Source organism: Cavia porcellus, unplaced genomic scaffold (genome assembly GCF_034190915.1).
Source record: "Cavia porcellus strain 051 isolate PalLab524CR breed Dunkin Hartley unplaced genomic scaffold, mCavPor4.1 scaffold_5, whole genome shotgun sequence".
Taxonomy (NCBI): domain Eukaryota; kingdom Metazoa; phylum Chordata; class Mammalia; order Rodentia; family Caviidae; genus Cavia; species Cavia porcellus.
Window position 1 is genome coordinate 28,334,877 of NW_026947488.1, and position 21,581 is coordinate 28,356,457.

Sequence of the window (21,581 nt, forward strand, 5' to 3'; positions counted from 1 at the left end):
ACCCGTAGAGAGCAGCTCCTTGCAGCCCTGGTGAGCTGACTGTGCTCGAGGGGACAGGGCTGAATGGAGGCATTTATAGTGATTCCAAGTGTGTTTTCTGATCTCAGTAGTCCCTGTGTGACCCCAAACATGACACATTTGACCCCCTGCGTGGCTGAGTCACCTTCAGAGTTCATCACCTTCCAGGAAATCTGATTGTCCTTCTCGCCATCCCCACCAGGTCTCTCTAGCTCCAGACAAAGGGGCCTTTGGATGCTAAGCTCAGGTGATCCCCCTGGCGCCAGACTTTGCTAATCCTCTCAGGGTGGCCAGAGCAGGCCTCCAGGACCTGAGGGCCTAGCCCAGCCTTGCTTCTGGGATGCCAGCTCCTTTCCTCATGAGGCCCTTCCAAGAAGTGTCTCAAAGTCAGAGAGGGAGACAAGCATAGAGGGAAAGAAGAGAAAAAAGATGAAAGATGAGGGGAGGGGAACAGAGAAGACGAAGGGAGACGAGGCAAGGGAAAGAGAGGTGAGGCCAGGCCACACAGGGAAATCTGGGACTCCAAGCTGCGGTGACTAGGCCCCAAGTCTCCTCACCTCCTAGGAGCCCCTGCTTAGACCTGGCGAGGGCATTAGACAACAAGGCTGAGGTGCTCCCTGTGTAACCCCAGAACAAACCGGTCAGCAGGCTCTGAGACTGAGTAGTTTATTGAGGCCCGCAACTTTTGCAGAGGCCTGGAGTGCTCTGAGCAGGTCCAAGATAGGCCCACAATCCCCACTCAAATGGGGGCAGAGCCGCAGGGCACTGGGCAAGGTGGGCCCAGGTGGGTAGGAGGCATTCATACTGTCACTGACACAGGGTAGAGACCGAGAGGGAAGCCGAGGCAGAGTGGGTCAATAGCCAGGAAGCGATGGTGGCCTTGGGAGCCTCAGGATGCCACGGTGAGCACAACGGCATTCTGCAAAAGCAATGGTTCTTGATTAGCCTCTGTGAGCTTGGGCCCCAAACCCAGACACATCCTCACACTGAACCATCTGCATCATCTGCCACTCCACCCTGCAATTGGCAATACACCTGGAACACAGCAGGTGTCAACAAATGAATGTGTAGACAAACGGATAAATGATAATTGAATGACATCGAGTGTGGGGCAGGGAGCTGAACTGAGAGTCAAGTTCAAGAGCCATTTCTGTCAATAATGCACTGTGTGACCTTGGGCTACAGATTTGGCCTGCTCAGCCTTGGTTCTCATCTGAAAAATGGGTACAGAACCTTCTGCTCTGTCCACCTCCCAGAACTGTTGCAAGACTCAGAGTTGGGCTGGTTGGTGGTCAGCAAGAAAAAGTGTCATGATCTATTAGCCACACCTGTCACAGTGTGGGTGTTTGCTACTGTGGGCAACTCTGTGAGTAAATGTGAGGTTCTACAGGGCAGACATGTCTGAATTCAACCAGCCAGGATTCTGTAATCAACTGACATTGTCTTCCAGCCACAAGCAGAAAGGAGGGGGAGCATGTGTGTCACATATTCCCAAGTTGAGTCATTGGTGACTCTTTTAGAATATGATACAGGGATGGACCAGAGGATGAGGCAGAGCATCTCACAGGGCCAAGCAGAGCTCTCCGGATGTAAACCTGAGATCCATCTAGGCCACCGCTGCAGGGGAATCTCACCTCAATGATGTCCAGAACTGAAGTGGAAAAATTGACATTGAGAATCTTAGGCAGGGGAATTCCAACCTCCACATTCACTGTGACAGGAAATGATCAAAAACAAACATATGTGAGGACTGGGATATCAACCCTAGGGATCCTTAAACACGACCACCCTCCTAACGCTCCATCAACCCCTTGCATTCTCTGAGTCATCTGTATCCTAGCCATTTGTTCACAGGACATTTGCCATTGGACTGTGGGTGCTCAAGATCAGATCAGGTCTTGGACCTCAAATCCAGGCATAATGCAGGCTAATCAAGGTTGTTTAGATGGAAACACTGGTGCTTCGGTTCCTGCATCTTACAAATGAGACCCTTAGAATGTTCTCAATCCCTCTCTGGAGTCACTGTCCCTATCAGAGTAGTAGAGAGAGGCAACAGGAGACAATCCCAAGTGCAGACATGTCCTGTGTCCAGGAAGAGAGCAGAAGCCACCATACATACCATTGAGCTTTGGCACATACACAGCCCGGAGCACCTTGTTGAGCCATTCTTCCAAAAGGGATGCCTGCAACACAGCCCATAAGTGGTGGTGTGTGGGGGGGGGGGGTTCCTCCACACAAACAGCACCCCTCTTCCCAGGAAAGGAGTCCAGAGGCCCAACTGAACCTCCCCCAAACCAGGGCACAGTCCCTGGCAGGCACAGGGCCCATGAGGCTAGGCTGCCCACCAAGGACCCTCAGGGACATCTGATTTAAGCTGACTTCACACTCATCGTGGGAGTTCGAAAAAGGCACCCTCCTAAGTCTGTGGGCCAGGAGAGGTGGGCAGTGTCTGAGAATGAAGAAAGGAAGCATGCTCAGCTCCATAACACTGAGGTCTGACTTTTGGTCTTTGTCAGCATAGAGACCTTAGAATGTTCTAGAATAGTGATGGTGAACCTTTCAGAGACAGGGCACAACCCCAAACCCACTCATTTATTATAAAGTGCCAGCACTGCAGTTAAACCTGAATACCAAAGTTCTCATTTAGAAAACACAACTCTAACATTTTTTGTCTTAAAAGAAAAACACAATAACACACACCTTCCACAGGTTCACCATCACTGTTCTAGAACCTGTGCCCATTAAGAACCTCCAGAACTCCAGGCTCTGTGAAGCAGGAAGCTTAGGGTTCTGAGGGGCTCTGAAATGTTAGAACTTTCTGAGGTAAGGAACTTTGTTTCTTGTGTGAAGTCCCAAAACTTTGTGGGATTCTATATGGTCACAATTTTTGAGGATCCAAGAAATTGGAAGAGCGTGATTTCCACTTTCCTAAGATGATGGCTATTACAGATACATGCGTGCACACATTACACACGCACGCCTGCCCCATTGATTGCCCTCCGTGCCTTACTGGGGCAGGGCCCAGGCTCAGCCATGGCCCATGACCCATCCCTTTACTGCCCCACCTAGAGACCCTCCCCAGTGCCAAGCTTCTCCCCCACCCAGAAACTTACGTCAAAGATATGGGCAGAGGAGGAAGCCACCTTACCACTGAGCCTGGCAGAGAGAAGAGAGCATGAGGGTTCTGGCCCCCACCGTGCCCCCTGCTGAGAGTTGTCCTGCCTGCCCCAGCCACAGGCCTGCAGGACAGGGATACAGGGGTGCCAGCTCAGCTCTGCCTCCACCCAGCTGAACTTGAGACTGTAAAGTAGACCAGGAGGGCTCTAACCTCCTTCTGAGAATCATGACTACCTTTGGCTCTGTGACCTTGGAACCCTGGTCTGAGCCCAGCTATTTTACCCTTTGTTCCATGACTAAGCACTCGACACAGGATGACCTGCATACAGCAGGCACTCACTAAAGGCAGTAACCCAGCAGCGGATCACAGCTGACCCAAAGAGACCACATCCTTAGACCCGCAAAGACCAGGGCATGAGCTGATACCAGGGGGCAGCGGTAAGCCCCGGTCAGACCTGCCTTGGTCAAGGCTGTCCAGTGGCAGTGGACATGTCCCATGCAAGGGAGTAGCCCACTGGCAGCTGGAGGGTAGCTCAAGGGACACTGAAAGCAGGTCAGGTGAGCACTGGGTGCCTATGCCACACTATGGCAAGGGACCTGGGCCTGAAGCGGGGCCTAGATCACAGACCTGGTCCCCATAGGAGCTCGGGCCACACTGCACTTGCAAACCGTAAAGTGCAGAGGGTGCATCAGGAAGGAGTGTCATTGGCAGCATTGTTGTGGCTATTGTGATTATCATGTGGCCTGATTACCACAGGACTCAGGACATTAGAGAAATCACGAGTCCACATGCAACACTCCAGGAGAGCCATGCATAGGGTCAGCCCCTGGGTCTGGGCAGGCCTGTCCCCAGAACAGGCTGTGAGCAGAACCAGGTGTGAGGAAGCATCGGCTGCAGTGACCCACACTGTCCCTGTGTGGTGGGGCTGATGACCGGGAAGATGATGGCGGAGCCCTGGCTTCACAATGCTCTGACAGCAGCAAGTAGCACCTGTCTGGGTGACCCCTAACTCTTCCTGAAGACAGGAACGAGGTCCTGTTCCCAGGAGCCATTACCGTTCCAGGGACAGGGAGAGGCGCAGCTTGGTGGCCGAGGGAGCCAACTGGGCGTTTAAAGTCAGCACCTGTGCGGGAAGTGCAAGCAGACGTCACCCAGAATTCTGTGGCCATGGGGACAGGGCCTGAGCCATTCCTGGTCTCTGCCCTCCTCCAGCTCTCCTGGGGCACTACTGTGTGGCCGCGGTCATGCTGGGTTCTGGAGCTTCAGGACCAAGGAGCCCCTCCGCCAACTGCAAGGGCTGAACACTGAGCTGGTGCAGGAGCACAGGGTCAGGCCTCCTCTAGCAGGGGCCCACAGGAATGGGGCTATGGGACACAGAGCGAGGCCAAGGAACTTGGCTCAGGGCACAGGGATGGGGGCTGGGGAAGAGTTAGGAGCCATCCAGAGAGGGAGTGAAGGGACCCTCTTGGGTCAGATGTGTACTGGGCGCAATTAGTAGAGAAGGGCGGTGGGGAGCAGACAGGAGACAAGGCCTGTCTCATTTGGCAGCTGGAGGACTACTCATAGCAACTGGGCAGAGAGGGAGCTGGGGGAAGGTAACTCCTGAGCCCACAGGAACGGGACCGACAGTCCCAGCCCCATCAAAGGGGCACCAAAGAGTAAGCAAGAGCTGCGGGGATGCTCGGGGCTCAGCTTGGTGGGGTGGGGTGGGGCAGTCTCTGGGATGGACTGCACAGGACCCACCCAGAAATCAGGGACAGCTACCACCAGGCCCTACCCAGAACCCAGCCCTGGCCACGCACCTCATCCAGCTGGAAGAGGGCTGTAGGAGTCCCCTGAGGGACAGAAGATAGTACATGGATGGTGGCTGGGATGGAGACTGTGGCCTTCTTTTTCTGTAGTGTGACAGTGGGTGCTTCCTTCACCCTCAGTGACAGTAGGAGCTGCTGGCCTGGGGGCAACTTCCCCAGGGCCTGGGGAGAGACAGGAGCAGAGCAGGGCATTCAGGGGCTGCTTCACTGCCCCAGCATTAGAGTCTCTCAGTTAAGTCAATTAACAAACACTTCCTTGAGCATTTAGTGAGTACCAGGCACCACACGAAGCACTTAGTTGCAGCCTGACCCAGACAACCTGGTCTGCACCCTATGAGGCTGACATTCAGCCACTAACAGGTACAATCACCAAATCAGACTGCCTGTCTCCCCAGGGACACCGGCCCTTCGTGGTGCCCTTCACCCTTCCTCTCCATCCACCACGCTGCCCTCGCACTCCCTCTCCCCACCAACCCGCCAGCCTCGCTCCACCCCACCTCAGGGTCTCTGCACCTGCTGGTCGCTCTGCCTGCAAATGCCTTCCCTGGTGACTGCCGCTCGCCCTGCACACTCAGCTTCTGCTCAGACAGAGCACATGTGGAAGAAACCCTGCACCCTACTCCCCTCCACCGCACCATCTACTCTACCCCTGGCACTGAGGTACTCATAGCCTGTTATTTATTTGTGTGGTGGCTGGACAGCAGCCCCTGAGCTCAGGGGCTTTGTACCCACTTTTTATGTTTGCCACTTCTGTAGTCTCTGAGGCAGATACTTCTGAGCCAGCACAGGACCTAGTGTGTAGCAAGTATCCACTGGGTGTTTGTTGACTGGCTAACCAACTCACATAATCAGGAAGTTCTGAATCTCATAATATCTTGGCCTTCTAGAAGCAATGGAAATCATGGAACCACAGAAGCATGGCCTCAGCACGCTCATAGAAGGGCATCCATACCCCAAGCCCAGACACTTTGAGCTGCGAACTCATCAAGACAGGGAATCAGTAGACTCGACCTCATGGGGCCACTGAAGCTGAAGCCAAGACAGACATACTCTGGGGCCATGTGAGTCGGCCCTGTGGGCTCTTCTCAGTTCATTCTGAGGCTGACAAAGGTGTCGGCCAGGCGACACCACCCCACACTGGAGGGAACCAGGCCCGCTGTCAGCCTCTCCACTTTACATCGATTGCCCTCAAAAAGTTCTTCTGAGGATCTGACTCAGCCTCTTTCCTTCCCTCAGACTCTGCTGCCTTTTAGCCAGGGACTCTGAGGAGTGGAGGCCCCAACCTTGCTCTGAATCAACCAACTTCAAGGACTCGTAGAGCTTGTCCTCTGCACCTCCAAACTCAGCTGCCACCTGCACCCGCTCAGTGAATGCCCAAGCTCTCTGCGTCTCTTCCCATCCTCTGTCAGAATCTGTTATTAGCAAAGACCTTGTAGTGCTCATTCCCCCATCAGTATGAATTCAGATTCCCACAGGTGGAGAGCGGCAGGTCCGGGGCAGTTGGGTGAATAGGGAAGTGGAGGCTGGGCCCTGGGATCTCACATTAACGGCACTCGTCCCCCTCCTGACACTCCACCCTGTCTTCCCCTCTCCAAGACCAGTCAGCTCCCGGACAGGGCTGACTACGATCACGATGGACTAAGACCCAGAGGCAGGGGCTCAGCAGCAGCAGTGTCAGGAGAGTCGCTCTGCTGGAGCAGATGGCCACAGGCCAAGTGGCTTCTGCGGAGGTCAAAACCCATCCTCTCCCTTCTAAGCAACTCCCTGTCAGGAAAGGTATTATTCTTTCACACTTCAGGGTGAATCTGCCTTCAGCGTCCATCACAGTTGCCTGGAGAGCTGAACTGAGAAAGATGCCGGAGTCCACCCAGCTCACAGGACAAGAGTCGCAGTGTCAAAGCCACTCACCTCTGGGACCAAAACTGCCAGGTATGTGGTTGTCAGCGGAATGTTCTTGGGAACCTAAATGCAAAAGCAAATGGGAGAGAGGTGGATGAACACACAAACAGGACAGGAGCCCATGGCACACATGGCAGTGCTGTCCCCGCTTCCTAGATACCCAGGGCTGCAAACCCGCAGGTCTGTTCTCTTCTCCTGGGTTACCAGGGACTTGACCTAGAGTCTTTGCACCGAGCTACATCTCTAGCCCTTTTCTCTTTTTATTTTCAGATAGTTAAGAATCCTTCTTAACTCAGGTTTAACTAAGTACAGGGCCACTAAGGATTAGGGGTGTTCTCCCCAGGAGCTGGGACAGGAGGCAGCAGTGTTCGCACCACACATTTGCCCAACTCTGTCCTGTCATAGGGCAGAGGGCCCAGCAGAGCTGATTGGTGATGGTGTCACAGGTATGACGGAGCAGGAGACCATGTCCTCTCCCCATGCCACTCACCAGCTCGGGGGTGATGTCTATGTCCAGGGCACCGTTGGTCTGCAGGACCCCAAACACGGTACTGAAGAGGTACAGCGGCACAATCACCTGGGATGTATGGTCCTGCTTGGGAGGCACCTTGACTGGGACATGGGGCTTAGGGAAATCAATGATGTCACCAGTTGCACTCTTCACGATGGACTGCAGGGGCACAAGACAGGGCACAGGGCGTCTCTGGCTGCTCACCAGTAATGGTGAGACCCCCACCTTCCACCTCTGCCTTCCTGGACACCCACACAGCCCCCTGCAGAAGGTGGCCTCCTTGGTGGGCACTCACGTTGATGTTCAGCTCTATGTACTGGTTGGAGATGAGGGGCAGGGTGGCCAGAGTGAATTCCACGGACCCGAGCGCTCGGAGGGGCACAAGGGCTGCGTGGGAAAGGAGGAGCAGAGAGACTCCATGAGCAGTTCCCAGGGGAAGCAGCCCCACCTGCATTATTCAGCATCTCCCGCATGCCTAGCATTGGACTCAGTCTTCACTCGGGGCTGCCATCACCCTTATTTTTCAGGGAAAGAAACTAAGGCTCAGATGATGGAAGTCACCAGGCTGCACATTACAGAGAGGCGAAGCAAGATTCCTGGTTTACAGAGCTGGAGCCACCAGCCATGGCCACCCATGGTCTCTAACCCAGCACTCTCAGTGGGACACCAAACCCCCAGGGCTCCAACCTTCCCCTGGCTGTGCCTTGGTGTTCTTTCCAAAGCCCTTTTGTGAAGTAAGGGCACCGCTCTAGGAGGTACAGAGAGACGGGGCCCTCGGCTGGAGGCTGGGGAGCTTACTCGGGTCCTTAGGGCCTCCGTCTTCTCATCTAAGCAGAAAATGATGTTTTCGTCCTGTTCTGACCATGGGCATTCTGTAAATGCCAGTTTGCAGCAGCCCCCTGTTGAAGTCTCAGCCCAGAACCTCCCCAAGTCCTCAGTGCAGCCTGCCAGGCTCCATCAGAACCCACCCTACCCCACTGGGGTTCCAGGAAAAGGTGCCAAGAGGAAGGGGCCCCAACTTACAAAGTGTGACCCCCAGGAGCTCATTCATCACGCCCAGCATACTGTCCACCACGGGACACAACTGTGCAAGGAGGAGACAGATGTTATGGGAAACCCAAGAGTGAACCCTGGTTGGTACACGTCCTCTAAATGAGTTCCCCCGTGGTGCCAGGGACGGGAGCAAAGCAAGATGTGGAGATGGGTGGGGAACACATGGCTCGGGACATGGACGAGTTGAGTGAGCCCCCAAGCCCACTTCCTTCTATTACACGAGCCTCAGCAGAAAACTTCAAAGGTTGTTGGGGAAATAGGGAGATCGGTTTCAGAGGCCAGATGAGGGAGGGGAACAAAGCCCTCCCTGAGGGTGCAGTGCTGCTGAAATTACCTGGGATGTAGCACGCCCCTCCCACCACCTCAGGTGGTCATTGGGAGGCCTAGAATCAAGACCCTACAGTGGGATGCCCCCTCCCCTGAACTGTGAGAGCTGGGCCAGGAGCCAAGCTGTCACATGTAAACCACCACCTGGTTCTCTCACCCAGAGCTGTGATAATGGGGAGCAGACAAAGGTTTGGACTGAATGCAAAATCTGAGTCCTAGAGCTTGTCAAAGTGAGACCCAGCCAGCCCTGCAGACTACATCGGGCCTGGAGAAGGAAGGCTACTGGCCCATGGTCACAGCAACTTGCAGGCAGAAAAGAAGGGCTCCTGCAACATTGTGGCCCCAGACCAGAATCTCTGGGATCAGGCAAGCTGCAGAAATGACAGGAGGAAACCAAAGGGCTGGGGTGGGATTGGGTGGGGGGCCAAGCTACAGGAAGGAGGTCCCAGGCACTTGGGTGTGTGTGGAGGGTGATAGCTCAGAGAGCTAGAAACCAGATTAAGAGAAATCAATCGCTAAATCTCGGCAGTAAGCCTTTTCTTATCTGAAAACCTCCTAATGTGGCATGGAACCCAGCTTCCAGCGGGTTGTCCCAGGGACCCGAGGTAGGGGCTGGGATACAGATGCAGTCATGTCCCCTCGTCGACATCCAAGCGTAGATCCCCTCTCCGGTGTGGATGTTTCTCCAAACTGATTTTCAAGCCCAGAGTACGGGCATCACCCCACCTCCCAGGAGGCCCTGTTGCCCTCTGCTGTCTGTGGAACCCCGCCACCCTCAGTGGAACACAGCTGCAGCCAGATGCGAGTGCAGTCTGCTTCCTCTCATTGAATGCAGACAGCCACAGACGCCACCTTGAGCTGCCAGTCAGACAGCGTCTCCTCTACCAGGTGAGGATACAGATGGCGTTTTCTAGGTGATTGCCGAGCACAGGGCTCCACTTAAAATCCAAAGGGCCAGTTTTAATTGAAAACTAATTTAGAGAAAAACATTAATAGTAATACAAGTGGCGAAAATAGAATGGGGGAGAAAAGACGGACTTGGGAGCAGGGACACTTCCTGGAGCATAAGGCTCAGGCCAGAAATCAGAGAATGGGGAGGTTGTGCCTGCTGGGGGCCCAACAGGCGGCACCACAAGACGGCCCTGGGGCTGAGAGGGGACAGGCACGCTAATCCCAGCAGGCGCCAGCTTTACGCCGAAGAGGGAGGGGCTGCCTTAAGGAGAGGCCAGCGAGGGGAGGGGCCAGCGAGGGGAGGGGCCAGATAGAGGAGGAGCCAACGAGGGGAGGGGGTCAGAGATGGGCGGGGAAATGGGAGGGGCCATAAAGGGGAGGGGTCAGAGAGGAGAGGGCCAGAGAAGGGAGGGGCCAGATAGGGGAGGAGCCAGAGGGAGGAGGAGCCAGAGGTGGGAGGGGCCAGAAAGGGGAAAGGCCATAAAGGGGAGGGGCCGGAGAGGGGCGGGCCAGAGAGGAGAGGGCCACAGAGGGGAAGGGCCAGAGAGGAGAGGGGCCAGAGAGGAGAGGGCCAGAGAGGGGAGGGCCACAGAGGGGAAGGGCCAGAGAGGGGAAGGGCCAGAGAGGGAAAGGGCCAGAGAGAGGAGGGGCCAGATGGGGAGGGGCAGAGGGGAGGGGCCAGAGGAGGGAGGGGCCAACCCGGCCCCCAGCCTCACTCACCAGGTCAGGCAGCACCTTGCACAGCATCTGTTCCAGGACTGTGAAGAGTGGTGCTGGCAGCAGCCTGGGCAGAGGGAAACAGGAGGCTGTGACTGCCCACAGCGTACAGAGGATGAGCAGGCGGGGTGGGCACTGGGGCTCTGGTTTCTTCTGTCCCCTCTCTCAGTTGGGGTTTGCTGGGGCTTGGGGGCGTCTGGTTTAATCCCTGGCCCCACCTAAGGCCCCACCACCACCCTCGGCTGGCTTTGATTTCCCCATATGGGCAATGCCTGCCTGTCACAACTGCAGGTGCCCGGACTGGATGGGAGTGGATTCGAGCATGGTGTGCGGCCTGCATCCCACAGGTGTCTGAACCCTTTCCTCCAATACCTGGGTCTAGAATGGTTCTGACTTAATGTGGGGCTCAATAAATATATGTTGACTGAATGAATGAGTAAGTGGTCTGAGGACAAAGTCCCAGTAGATGGGGGCACAGGATCACACCCCACAGAACCACTACCATGGGACAATATCGTCCTGGACTCCACCCCTCCAAGGCCCCTCCAGCCCAGAGGAGCAGGACCCAGCCACTGGAATTTAAGGAAAAGCCCTCTAGAGACAGGCATTCCCCCAGGGTTGTCCTGCTCCTGGGAGCTGACACAGCTGCCAGGCACCCGGCACTGCTCACAGCTGCTGGTCAGTATGAAGAGCTAGGGGAAGCCTTGGCCCTCGTTGGGGAACCAGCCCATCTCCATCCCTGCTGTGAAGCATGTGACACTGAGTGAGCCCCTCCCCCTCTCTGAGTGACACTCAGCACTAGGGAAGTGAGGGCCACCTAATCCTGAATGGAGCCCCAGGAAGAAACAGATGTGTTTTTCTGGATTATCAAGTCCATCCTCTCCTTATGGGGATGAGAAGATTACTCTAGGGTCACAGAGACGGGGCTCTCAAGTGCTAAGAGCAGAGAGATTGCAGCAGATGGGTAGGGGGTCTAGGCAACTCCAGGCCAGCCCCAGCAGGGAGAAGGTCCTAGAGAAACAGGACCACCCAGGAGCAGGCAGCGCATACTGCAGGCGGGGCAGGAGTCCCTGACCCTGTCCCTTGTCTGATCTGTGGTCTGTGCAGAGACTGAACACCCCGCCCCCGCCACCTGCTTTGGGTGCCAAAGGAGATCAGGTCCCGTTCAGCTGAGGCTCCAGGCGGTCCAGAACAATGGGGACACAGACTCACCCTGAGAACAGGCTGATATGTCCCAGCAGTGTGCTGCAGCGCTTGAGGATCAAGATGGGCGTCCCTCGAGAGCTCATGCCCAGCGCCACCCGTGAAGACACGTTCACCTCAGCTGCCAACTGCAGGAGGCCCCCTAGGGGGCTGCAACACCAGACATTGGGGTGTGAGCAGGCTGCCAGGCCCCACCTCCTGGGCCATGTCTCAGCCACACTCCCCTCCCCATCCCATGTCCTTCGGGTCCTGAGGAGGGACTGATGAGTGGACTTGTGAGTGGCTGGGTGCCTCCTGATTGTTACACTGTATGTACCTCCCTGCCTCACCTGTCTGTCCCTGAGCCCTCTCCCTACCCCCTCCGGTGAGTCCAGGCAGTGGACTGGTCTGGAGACCAGGGGGCCAGGGGTTGGAGGCCCCCAAGAGGAACAAGGAAGAAGGATCCAGGGCACCTTAGTAGGGTGGGAAGAAACTCAGGGTGTGGGATTGAGGGCCAGTAGGGTGAGAGTCCCTAGTAGTACAGGCAGGTGAGGTCTCCAGGGCGCACTCACCCTGAGCCACGCAGCCCGACCTTGGTGAGAAGGTTCACCTGCACCCCCAAACCTGGTAGCAGCTTTAGCGACACCTCCGGCAGTGTGAGCTCCTCAATCTTCAACCTGGGGTGGGAGCAGAGGTGGGGCTGCTCACTGCCACACGTACCCCCACCCCACTGCCAGGACCTGGACCATCAGTGGCCCGAAAGACCTGGAGTCCCTCAATCCCACCTCAAACCTATGGAACCAACTGTGGACTCTGGGGCCAGTTACTCTCCCTCCCTGAGCCTCAGTGTGCTCATCAGCAAAGTGGGGCAGCACTGGTACCTGCGTCATAGGGAGGCAGTGAAGAGGAGTGAGATGATGCCAGCCCCGACCCCAAATGCAACACCAGCGTCACAGTTGGAGGCTCAGTCAAAGAATTTCCTCCCTACACTTTCCATGGCCTCCCCTTGGCTAGGATTCTGCCCTGGACGTTGCTGCTGCCTGCACGGCTTCAGTCCGCTCTCACACACCCAGCCAAGGCTTCTCTGGCAACACGCTCACTGCTCATTACTCTCTGGCTGAGTCCTCCCAGCTCTCCTGATCTCAGCCAGGGCATCCTCTCCTCCAGGAAGCCCTCCTTCCTCCTCTCAGCCTCAAGCAGACGCCCTCTGTTCTGCCCCTTTATCTGCCTGAGTCTGTGATTTTGTCACTGTCACGTCCTTCCAAGAGTGTTTGGAGGCCAGGATAATGTCAGGTCCACGTCTTGGACCCCAGCCTCATCCAGCAGGGGGGTTCTACCGTGGGAGAAAAACTGACTCTAATAACTCTCTGTTTGGTGTTTGTGTGTGTTTTGTTTGTTTGGTGAGAAACGGTCTTGCTATGTAGTTTAGGCTGTCCTTGATCTCACTATGTAGCCCAGGCCAGTTTCAAACTTGAAGCAATCCTCCTGCCTCAGCCTCCCAAGTGCTTGGATTACAGGTGGCACCACCACATCTCGCTGCCTCTAACAATTCTAGTAGCATTTACTGTGTGTCAGGCTTTATTTCAGCTGTTTGACACACATTAACTCATTTTCTTGACAACAATCCACTGAATTGCAACCAGTCAAAACCAAAGAATTCTTTTTTTTTTTTTTTTAGCCAAAGAATTCAAATCCTAGCTCTGCCACTGACTGCAGTTACATTGCTGCTGTGGGTCTCAGCTTTCAGATTTGTACAATAGAGGTACTCTAGACATGTGTGCTGTCTTAAAAGGTAGATACACACTCTCCTTTTTTTTTGCTCCAGTACCTCATTCCTGTCTGTCATCTCCCTGTATCCTAGTTCCTTCCTTCCTTCCTTCCTTCCTTCCTTCCTTCCTTCCATCTTTTTCTTTTGTCTTTTAAATAGTGGAGGCTGCAGCCAGCTCTCATACTGAGCCACATTCTCCAGCCCTTCTTGCTTTTTATTTTGAGACAGTCTGGGTAAGTCACTCCATTGCCCAGGCTGGGCTCAGGCCCTCCTGCCTCCGCCCTGGGTGCTGGCATGACAGGTGTGCACCCAGCACTCCTCTTTGACCTTCCTCTGACTCACCACAGTCTCGGCCAGGCACTGTAGTAGCCCACACTTAAACACACAGACGCGGAGCCACCCCCACCCCAGCTACATGGGCATGCGTCGGGCGCCTCACTCTGACCTCAGCCTGCTCAAAGGCTAAGCGCAGGACAACTGTCCCACCTCTAGCTTCAGGAGGACACTTCACTGGCAATACTTAGCCTGGTGTCAGACACACAGAAACCCGGCATGGGTAATCCGTAAATATAATTACAAATTGTTATGTGATTTCTTTATTTCACTCATTAAAAAAATTATTTTGGGGCACCCCTTGTATGTCAAGCCCTATTTTTGATATGAGGACACTGCAATGGACAGTTCAGATAAAACTCCTAGGGTTTATAAACCAAGGAGACAGAAATGAACTAGTAAAATATACAGTGTGCAGGAGAGTGACAAGTTCCCGAGAGACCCTTGGCACAACCAGGGGGTAAGAGGGTCAATGTTGTGGGGCAGCAGTGCACACCTGCGATCTGCAGTGACTCACCCAGAGAGCTCCTCCACGACACTGAAAATCCCTCCAGAGCCCAGCAGACCGCCTCCTCCGAGCAGCCCCTTGGAGCCCACCAGGCCCTGGTTTACTGATGTCACTGTGCCCAACACATTCTGCAGGATGGGCCCCCCAACCAGCGAGTTCTGGATGGCTGCAGAGGATGAGAGTGAAAGATGCTGGAAACTCCTACTCAGCTGCAGGACCACGGTCCCTGCCTCTTTCCCCTGAGCTGCAAGAGAGCTTCAGGTGCTAGAGATGGAACTCAGGCCCTTGTACACAGTAAGCAAGTGCTCTGAGCTATGCCCTGATCCAGGAAACCTCATTTTTATTGGAATTGACCCACAGGTTACACAAACACCCCCTGCTGCCACCGCAGGGTCGTGACTTGCCTGGCATGCAGAAGGTACCCAGTAAGTGTGTGGTATGAACGAGTGAACCCTGTGGGCACCCCTTCATTTTGCGGATGGATAAACTAAGGCCCAGAGAGGGGTAGAGGCACCCAAATTCACACAGCAAATGGGCTCCTGCTCTTTGGCTAGCTGCTGCACCAAAAAGGAAGATGGGACAGAGGACAGGGAGCCACAGGGGCGTGATCATGGCGGAAGAGACGTCTCCCTTCCCGGGGGCACCAGGGGTGGCCTCCCTGAGTGCTTCCTGTTCACAGCCGCTCTGCTTCTTCCCTGAGACTCTTGCTGCTGGGCTCTGGAACAGCCAGTGCCTAATAAACGGCCCACACTCGGAACCCTGGGGCAGAGCAGGGCCCAGCTGGCTTGACTGTGACTCCTTCTGTGACCTCCCCAGGCCCCAGCAGTCCATACACAGCCTCAGCCAGATGGCCCAGGTCTGTGTTTAAAGGAAGAGCACCAGTCACCCTCTGCGCTCAGAGCTCAGAGCCAGCCCCAGCCTCCCACTGTTGCTTCTAGAATCCCGGGAGCACAGACTTTCCAAGAAGGCCAAGCTCTTCTGTCTCTGAGGGCAGACACAGCGCATACCTGATCTCACCTTTGCTGAGTTCATCCTTGTCGATCCGAGCGAGAGTGCCCACGGTCTCCAGCAGCCCTTCGCATGGGGTCACCAGGCCCCAGAGGAAAAGCAAGGCCCACACGCCCAGCATCATCGGCCACACACCTGGAAAGGGTGGGAGCAGGGACGCTGAGACCGTCCTCGAGCCCTAACCTTTCCATGCTTACTTCTCTCTTGTCCACCTGGTGAAGCCCACAGTCAGGTCCACTCCCAGAAAAGCCCTCTCCAGCCAGGGGTCCAGGCTGCTCAGCGCAGCCTCCAATATGCACTGAGACACCCACGCCCTTTCCAAGCCTCTCCCTCCTTGGATCCCACTTCACAGATGGGAAAACTGACAGGTCAAAAGCTTGGAGAGGCCTTCACGAAGGCCTGAGAGCTCATCAGTGCCAGGGCCAGAATTCCAACCTGAGCCTGCCTGACTTCCAAGTCACAGTGTGACCCTGGTGAGCCTGTTGGGGGTCTGCAGTGAAAGCTGCTCAGGGCAGTTCCACATCGGCAGGATGAGAGCTGTAGTTCTGGACCAGTTCCTGCCGGCTCATGCTGGTTGGAGACACCAAACACCTAAGCTTAACATGCACCACCTCCCTCATCTTCCCCATCTCCTTCCCAATGCTGCTGTCGGGGAGATGGGACTGAAGACGGGAGCGAGGCTAATCACTAGTCTCATTGAATAGCTTTTCTTTATAGACGTCCCCATCCTCCAGCCCACATATTCCACCTGTCCCCTGATGTCACCCTTGCTGAAACTCTTGGGTTAAAACCCAGGCTCCTCATCGACCCACAAAGTCCACCTCTGCCTCTTTGAGTGCCTTGGCCTTAAGCATACCAAGCCCATTCTGACCTCAGGGCCTTTACACATGCTCCTTCTGAAGAGAAACCTCTTCATCTGAGTCACTGAAGACTGAGCTTTATCTTCCCTGTTTCCCTTTTTCCTTGTCTAGAGAAGCCGGCCCATCTCTGAACAGCTCCCAGAAGATGTATTTGAAGGTGCTCGTCACAGTGCATTAATATGGCATGTGAGAGTGTCCCTGTTCACCATCTCTGGAAGCTTCCTGAGGGCCTGGTACTGTGTGTGGCTTCTACCTTGACTGCACATTGAAGAGCAAAGCTGGAAACCTGCATCCCTGTGCCCTGGTACTGGGTCAGCCCAGCCGTGCAGCACTTTCTGCACTTGATGCAGAGATGCTATATATGCCACGGTACATCCTAGCAGCAGGCTTGCTACGTCCATCTAGGTTCCCTAGGTCTCCCATCTGCACCTCTGGAATTTCTTATGGAAAGTGGGAAGCCAGTCAGTCAGTCCCATGACTTTAGAGGAAAAATAGAGATCCCTGGAGCCAGTGTCCTCCATTCTTGACGACCTCCCAAGTGTCCCTGCCCCTCTTAGGGTGCACTGTCCCTGTGCCCATTATTCAGATGGCATGGCAGGAGGTCAAATGGCCAAAGGCTGGAGTCAGGACAGGCCAGGGGCTGCCTTGGGCAGCCTTACCCACTGCTCCTGCTGCTCCACACGGGTGGGTGGGGACTCAGCCTCCCGTTGGTTCCTCCACCCATCTGAGGCCAGAACAGGCCCTTATATGCACACAGCAGCTATGGGGACACAAAGCGGGCACAGCCGCCAGGAACCCGTCAATATGTCAAGTCAGAAGCAAGTTGTGGTTTTCCCTTAGGGCCCAACTAAGCCTTCCTTCTGTGGGAAAGGGAGGAGGCTGCGGTGGGTTCCCAGGAGAGGGGCCAAGGCGTGGGGGCTGCAGATGCTGCCACCTCCCCCAGAGCTCGGTGGGGTGAGACCCTGCCACCCCAGTTGGGCTCCCTCCAGTTCCACAGAGCCACCCCCACAGTACAGAATCTGCACCGCCTTCCCCCACCTCACAGAGGCCCAGGAAGGGAAGGAAGCAGCTCAAGGCTGCTGGGCCTCTGACCCTCTGCCACTGGGGCCCGGCAAACAGCTGGCCACCAGCCCAGAGAAAGGGACTCTGGGCTGTCATGGAGGAGGCACAAAGCTACTTCCACCTCCCATGGCCCAGTGTTCTCAGCACTCCAGAGTTTTGCCCCTTTTCAGAGGCTGATTCAGATGACAGTGAAGAGAAATTCATTCCTCTTTCATTATTTATGCTAGCAAGCGTTAGCACCAACTGTTTGCCAGATGCTGGAGACAATTCAGTAAGCAAGAGGCAGAGCCCTGCCTGGAGGAGCTCACTGGCACCAATGCAATGCTGTTTGAAGTTTTCCAGCAGCCACAGTTTTTTTTTAAAAAAAACAAAAAGTAAAATTTTAAAAAAGACAATGAAATTAATCTTACTAACACAGTTTTACTTAACCAGTATATCCAAAATATGACCATCTAACACATATTCAGCATAAAGTTATCAGTTATTCTTTGTGCTTTGTTTTTCTCATATAACCTAGACTAACTTTTCGAAATCCACAAACAGCAAAACTAGAGCTTGCCACGTTTCAGGCGGTGACCTCGCGTGCCATCATAGCGGCTGCAGGCTTCTGAGGGAACACATACCCACAGGATGCAGGAGTGAGAAGCTGGAGGCCCAACTAAGCAGGGAAGGGCCGGGAGCCACGCCCAGAGCCGCAGCCTGGGGAGGCCGGGCTGGGGCAGCATGAGGTGGCTGCTGCAGGAAGCCCAGAAAGGTTCAGGGCCACTGCGGTGCCAGTGTGGACTCATAGGCTCTGGCTTTTATTTGCAGTTCCTCGGCAGGTGCCTGTCCAGGAGATCCTTCCTCCAGAGCCGATGAAGAGCCACCTCTGTGCCCTCGGTCCCTGGGATCTCCTCTCGCAGAGTGATGACACGCCCAGCACGTCCGGGGGTCTGTGCAGGGCACAAGCACCAGCCTGGGGACAATGGAGAGCAGGGACCGTGACCACAGTGACTGAACCTAACCTTCCACCTATTGACCCTTGTGACTCATAGCCTGCTTCTTAACTATAAAATAAACCTTGTATGAAATGTAGACACGAGCAGAACAGAGCAGAGCTCAGGTGTACCACTTCATGCGGTGCATAGAGGCCTCCAGAAGTCTCCGTGTGTCCCTGCCAAGCCACCCTTGTCCTGACACAATGGAGGAGTCCCTGTGTGCCATGATGTGGCATGTGGCACATGCACAGGGACAGCTGATGGCGCGCGTGTCCTCTGCTGGCTCCCCGCACACGGTGTCCATGGCGCCCTTTCGCATGGTCCTGTGAGGCTCCAGCCGCTCTTTGCCGGGGACACACTGCACGTGCACGCCCACCCTGTGCCTTCCCTGCCCAGAGACTGAGCCTCCTAGCTGTGGCTACTAACTGCCACTGCTGTAAAAATTCTTGCCCGGTCCCTGGGGGATACATGTCTTTTATTTTCCTTTTCTTTTGGGTGAACAACTAAAAACAGAATCGTAGGATCTATGTGTATGTATGCATAACTAAATAGGGACCCACTACGGTGCCCCCAAACAGCCACCAAAGCCACCACACAGTCCTACTCAGATCTATGGGTCACAGGTATCACTCTGCAGCCCGTGCTGCTAAGACAGTTTAAAGGAAGAGAAAAGAAAGCCAACGCCTAGCGTTTCCTGAGCACTAACTGTGTGGGTGGCACTGGATTTTCGTGATTGCAGCAGCTCACCAGTGCTGCTGGTGCTGAAGCTGTTCCCTGTTTCCGCCCTAGGAGCCAGGGCTCGGGAGAAGCCGCTTGCCAGAGTCACGCAGGGTCACGCAGGCCCCTGACTCTGTGCCCACGTCCTCGCTGCTGCGTGGCTCAGGCTGTTGGAAGAGAGGAAAATGCTACCAAGTTCCCCAGTTCCTGCCGGACCCCATCCCCAGGGGACTCCACTGCCCCCATACTCATCACCCCACATCAAAGCAGGGCCAGGGACTGGGCTTGTGTGAGGGAAGACACATCCAAATCTGTGTCCTTGAGCCCCCAGCTGTGGCGACTCTGACTCCTCAGTCGAGGTGCAGGGGCCAGGATAAGCATGTTTCCCGGCCTCCGAGGCAGCATGATGTGCAGCCATGGCGATAAATGTGGTAAAGGTGCTGGGAACCAGGGAGGCACAGAGCAGAGAACTGTCCCTCACATTTGCCCCTGCTGAATCTGGAGCTGGAAATCCGCTCCATCCCTGCCATGCACTATCAAGCATCAAATGACTTACCTCCAAGAACCACAGTTTACCCAACCACAAAATGGACAAACGGGCCATGCGTGGGCCACTGCCAGAGTGGGGACAGCCAGACCAAAGCATCTCCATGAATCAGCACCATTCACTGACTGCAGAGGGAAAAAACAAGGCCTCACCAGGAAGCAATCCCCACCTGGAAACCATGTTTTCATTGTTTTGTTGGGTTGGGTTTTATTCTCTTTTTTTTTTTTTTTTCCCCTTGACTATGTTAAATTTCATGGCATGAGCAGCTGTTTAAAAGATAGCAAGACATATTATAGTAGCCAATTTGGATTTACTACTGTCCTGTTTTGAGGTCCTTTATTGCATTCACTGTTTTGTTTTTATTGGTTCTATTCTGTTCTGTACTGTTCGATTTTTACTATGTCCGAAGCTATCTGCAGCTATTTTGAAGAAAATAAAAGGCATTATGGTAACTATTGCTGATTTCATAAGTTTTTGAAGTCCTGTATCACTTATATTATTTTGATTGGTTGTATTCTGTTTTATTTCCCTTGGTTTTATCCTCTTTAAAAAAAAAAACTAACATTAAAGGTGGCCACACTCACCTGGTCCCACTGTGACAAGTGCCCTGGGTATCAGGGAGGATGCTAGGGAGATTTAGGTGACGGTGATGCCTCTGGGAAGCCCTCCTGGGGGCGCTGAGTGGAGACTTGGCTGGGGAAGTGGAAGGGCAGGGCAGGGCAGATGAGGCTCATGGACTCAGGTGTGAGGAACATCGCCTGGGCAGCCTGGGAGGTCCCCAGAGGCTGACAACTGTGGGACCAGGATCGACAGCCCGACTCTGCTGCCATCCTGCCCCATTTCCTTAAAGGATGACAATGCATCACTGCCGAGTGTGGGGTGAGGGGCCCCGAGGGGACTGGCCCTGAGCAGATGGGACTCAGGTCCAGCTCCGCCTACATCAGGTGCTCTTGAGCAGGTCGCCTCGTCTCTTCATTATCTAGGTTTGAGGAGTCCAGCAAGGAAGCAGTACCCAGTGGGACAAGGAGTGGGGACACAGGAATGAGGGCGCCCTTGCCCCCACTTCCTCGCCAGGGAGAATCTTGAGTAAGAGTCAGATTAGAGATCAGCACACCCAAGCCCTTTCTTGTTGTACAGGCTGGCGGACTGAGTTCTAGAGAGGGGCTATGGCTTGTCTGAAGCCACACTGTATGCAGGCTCTGGTGAGAACGCAGGCTTTGAACTTGAACAGCCTTGATTTCCCCATCTGCACACAGCCTGGAGAAGGTGCAGGATGGCTGTTGGTGGCTGTGAGGCTGCTGCCATGAGGCACACAAGGCAGATGTGGGGAGCAGAGGGGTGTCTCCCAGAGGCCCAAGGTCAGATGTCATTACCCACAGATTATCCAGGCGTCTGTATCTCTTACACCTGCCTCAAGGCTGCCACTGTCCCCGAGCTGGAGAGATGACAGCTGATGGAATTAGGGCCCAGAGAGATAAGGGACGGCTCTGGCATCCGGGCCTCCTTGCCTTGTGGCATGGGCCTGTGCCAGCCTGGGATGGAGTCCAACTGCGAGGGCCTCACAGGCTTGGAGAGCACTGGCCCCCTGACTGGGCTCATGGTCACACCACAGACACACGCGGGTGCACAGGCACAGATCCCCCACTCTCACCCAACCCAGACTCCACATCCAACCCACCCGGAGACATAGACATTGAGACAGATGCACAGACAGTGTGGACACACAGACACAGTTACCACTGGCCCCCGTCACAGCATCCGAGCTGGAGCAGCAGTGACCACAGGGACCTGATGTGCTTTTTTTCTCAAAGTTATTGGATCTTTTTTTTTGTTTGTTTCCTTATTTCTTTCTGTTCTAGCAAGTAGCACAGATTTTCAGGATCCACTTAAAATTATTTTTAACTTACTTATGTTAAATATACATTCACTTTAAGATGAACCAATTTAAGAATATCAGAGCTGGGACTTAGCTCAATGATAGAGCACATGTTGGGTTCCATCCTCCAAAGCCACAGAGGAGAGAGAGAGAGAGAGAGAGAGAGAGAGAGAGAGAGAGAGAGAGAGAGAGAGAATGAAGCCCAGAAGAGGAGGCAATGAGAACAGATGTAGCAAATGTCAGGCTGCTGATCGACCCATGAATGTGGGACAAAGAAACAACCTCAGACTGTCCCGGGCAATGCTCATCATGTACGTGCTCTTGACAGCTCCCATCTG

At 54.7% G+C, this 21,581-nt stretch overlaps 1 protein-coding gene across 1 annotated transcript; it reads right to left on the minus strand.

Annotated features, from left to right (window-relative positions):
- Positions 1–670: 670 nt before the first annotated feature.
- On the minus strand, positions 671–15,331 carry Bpifb3 (BPI fold containing family B member 3). The gene is made up of 15 exons (XM_003476572.4): positions 15,214–15,331; positions 14,206–14,362; positions 12,160–12,264; positions 11,618–11,758; positions 10,409–10,472; positions 8,381–8,441; positions 7,653–7,744; positions 7,337–7,516; positions 6,856–6,909; positions 4,939–5,109; positions 4,192–4,259; positions 3,132–3,174; positions 2,138–2,201; positions 1,653–1,729; positions 671–937 (listed from the first exon to the last, which is right to left on the minus strand). Exons 1-15 carry the CDS (start codon positions 15,326–15,328, stop codon positions 908–910), a joined length of 1,422 nt encoding a protein of 473 aa, XP_003476620.1. The 5' UTR covers positions 15,329–15,331; the 3' UTR covers positions 671–907.
- Between the last annotated feature and the right edge of the window lie 6,250 nt (positions 15,332–21,581).